The sequence below is a fragment of the Papaver somniferum genome, unplaced genomic scaffold (genome assembly GCF_003573695.1).
Source record: "Papaver somniferum cultivar HN1 unplaced genomic scaffold, ASM357369v1 unplaced-scaffold_104, whole genome shotgun sequence".
NCBI classification, from domain to species: Eukaryota; Viridiplantae; Streptophyta; class Magnoliopsida; order Ranunculales; family Papaveraceae; genus Papaver; species Papaver somniferum.
This window is the reverse complement of record NW_020619270.1, coordinates 2,479,270-2,482,681: the sequence shown is the minus strand read 5'-3', so window position 1 is coordinate 2,482,681 and position 3,412 is coordinate 2,479,270. Positions and strand designations below refer to the sequence as shown.

The following is a 3,412-nucleotide window of genomic DNA, read 5'->3' as shown; positions in this document are numbered from 1 at the left end:
TCCTTTACGGTTCCTATTGAGCCATTAACCAAACCAAATTGAGTGGAATAGTTTTTCCGCAACATCACCCTTGCTTGCTTTGACAACAACAAAATATTCAGTAACCCTTTCGCGTCATCAGAACTTGCTGCCTCAGCTGTTGGACAGTTATTCACTGATGAGATACGTGCAACGGGAAACCCAAGCTCTCTGAGGCGTTCTTCATTATAACTGGCAACTTCAATCTTTACTGGGAAACAGACGAAGAGCATGTCTAAAGGTGTGTTTCCCATCGACTGACAGGGTCGCGTAGCTCCTAGTGGCAAACAGATTCCAATCGGTAACAATGGACTTGCCATCAATTAATCTCGACAAAGCTTCTCTATATTCTGACTCCTCAATTCCAGACTGCCGGAAAACTTGTTCAAGGTGAGCACATTGTTCAAACTCAGAGGAAGAGAGATTACCTGTCAGTTGTAACTCTCGTCCGCCTTCAGCATATAAGGGTGTATCAAAAACGGGTGGAAGTTGTCACATATCACCGATGAGTACAATAGAAATATTCCCAAAAAATTCTTTGGTTCCAAAAATGTCCCTTAATCGAAGATCGATATATGCAAGCATCTTTCTGCCGATCATGCTGTACTCATCGATAATAATCAACTTCGTATATTTGAAATCTACCTGCGGGAGTCAATATTGAAAGCATTAAAACCGGGCATGATATTTCCAAAAGCAAAAGCAAGTTTCAAATTCGAAGCATTAAAACCAGACATGATATTTCCAAAAGCAAGTTTGATATGCAAAGCATTAAAATCAGACATGGTAAGTAGTTTCTTATTCTCTCCTATGAATAAAGTTGGATTTTCACAGTACCTATGTAACGGAAACTACAAAACTGAAGCCAAAATGACATATCACCTGCATTCGTCTACATCGTTCTGCCTCCAGCTTCTTGTACGACTGGCTTTTATCTGCTGTGATGCCGAGTTCGTGGTGAATAGTCGACCCTCCAATGTTGAATGCGGCTACACCGGTAGAAGCCAGCCATGATACGAACAGCATTGTCGTTGCTGAAAAGTTCCCTTGTCGACCGAACAATGGCATTTATGAGTGTTGATTTTCCTGTTCCTTCCCCTCTACTGATAATCAACCTAATAGTTGAATTCGACCTCAAAGAATCAAGAATAAGATCATGTGCGGCTTGTTGTTGTCTTGACAAAGCAGGGAGAGAAGTACTTGAACCACAATCGTGTGTATCTTGCACGGCTTGTTGTAAGGTGTTAATGAATCCTATCTTCTCATGAATGGTAGGGTTGTCCAGTAATCCACTTGACCATAGATGGTTTTTATCGATGTTGCGCCTTCCCAGATCAGTGTCCTCCAATACCCTGAAATTCGGTGCCATTGCAGATGCTTGCATCCATTCGTCTAACCACTCGCCTTCTGGATGCGTTTCATCCTCAAATTCCTCCTCAACAATGCCAAGATCTACCGAAGGATTTTCAGTAGGACGGATGAGTTCAGCATACCTTCCTGACCACGTAGTGAAATTTCCTTTCGCTTCATCAAAGCTCCTGTATCGGCTATTTAATAATACTTGTTGGTACATAGAGAACAAAGACGAGTTGAGGCATAATTGAGACAACAACCAACAAAGAACAGCGGGCGTAAGTGAATGCATGCTTATGAGTATGGTTGTAGCTAATGGTTGATCATGGAATACATAAAATATTTTATGTATTATTTTGAGGCGTAAGTGAATGCACGAAGAGTTGAGCCAACATGCATTCACTTACGCCTCACTAAAAAGGTATGTGGAGACTTTACGGAGCCTCACAGTAATACATAAAATATGGATCAGGGAAGATCAATACTGCGGAATACACAAGGATTCATTCCATTTGCACAATGACATACAATAGATTGAAAAACAAAAGATTTTAACCTATCTTCCATCAATAATTGACAATATAGGCTTAACTTTTGTATTTGTCAAAAGTCCATTCATTCTTTTATCAATACATGCATATCGACATATGAAAGACTTTACTTTTGACAAGGTACGGGACAATCAAAGTTCACGGACGTAAACACACATGTCCCATAAACAATTGCAATATATAAAACGATACAGATTAATACTGCAAAAATCATCTTCCAAACAAAATTAGAATTTAAACCAATAAATCTAAAAACAAAACGATGAAAACGTTGGACATAACTATGTGTAATCACAATAATGGCTATTCCAAACTCTAGTTATTCTTCTAGACAAAAACGGAGAAATAGAAGATTTACTAGACAAATAGGAACAAAAATTCATCTTCATTATAACTGGAAACTTCATCTTTACTGGGAAACAGACGAAGAGCATGTCTAAAGGTGTGTTTCTCATCGATTGACAGGGTCGCGTAGCTCCTAGTGGCAAACAGATTCCAATCGGTAACAATGGACCTGCCATCACTTAATCTCGACAAAGCTTCTCTACATTCTGACTCCTCAATTCCAGACTGTCGGAAAACTTGTTCAAGGTGAACACATTGTTTAAACTCAGAGTAAAAGAGATTACCTGTCAGTTGTAACTCTCGTCCGCCTTCAGCATATAAGGGTGTATCAAAAACGGGTGGAAGTTGTCACATATCACCGATGAGTATAATAGAAATATTCCCAAAAGATTCTTTGGCTCCAAAAATGTCCCTTAATCGAAGATTGATATATGCAAGCATCTTTCTGCCGATCATGTTGTACTCATCGATAATAATCAACTTCGTATATTTGAAATCTACCTGCGGGAGTCAATATTGAAAGCGTTAAAACCGGGCATGATATTTCCAAAAGCAAAAGCAAGTTTCAAATGCGAAGCATTAAAACCAGACATGATATTTCCAAAAGCAAGTTTGATATGCAAAGCTTTAAAATCAGACATGGTAAGTAGTTTCTTATTCTATCCTATGAATAAAGTTAGATTTTCACAGTACCTATGTAACGAAAACTACAAAACTGAAGCAAAATGACAAATCACCTGCATTCGTCTACATCGTTCTGCCTCCAGCTTCTTGTACGACTAGCTTTTATCTGCTGTAATGCCGAGTTCGTGGTGAATAGTCGACCCTCCAATGTTGAATGCGGCTACACCGGTTGGAGCCAGCCATGATACGAACAGCATTGTCGTTGCTGAAAAGTTCCCTTGTCGACCGAACAATGGCATTTATGAGTGTTGATTTTCCCGTGCCTTCCCCTCCACTGATAATCAACCTAATAGTTGAATTTGACCTCAAAGAATCAAGAATAAGATCATGTGCGGCTTGTTGTTGTCTTGACAGAGCAGGGAGAGAAGTACTTGAACCAGAATCGTGTGTATCTTGCACGGCTTGTCGTAAGGTGTTAATGAATCCTATCTTCTCGTGAATGGTAAGGTTGTCCAGTAATC

The 3,412-nt window shown here is 39.5% G+C and overlaps 1 protein-coding gene across 1 annotated transcript in view; it reads right to left on the bottom strand.

Moving 5' to 3' along the window:
- Positions 1-276: 276 nt before the first annotated feature.
- LOC113327573 overlaps positions 277-3,412 on the bottom strand; it is a 3,886-nt gene continuing 750 nt past the window's right edge. The window contains exons 2-3 of the mRNA XM_026574752.1: positions 901-1,151; positions 277-663 (exon numbers count right to left, since the gene is read on the bottom strand). Of these exons, the coding sequence (XP_026430537.1) occupies positions 950-1,151 (202 nt within the window). The 3' untranslated portion in view covers positions 277-663; positions 901-949. The remainder of the gene's footprint in view (positions 664-900; positions 1,152-3,412) is intronic.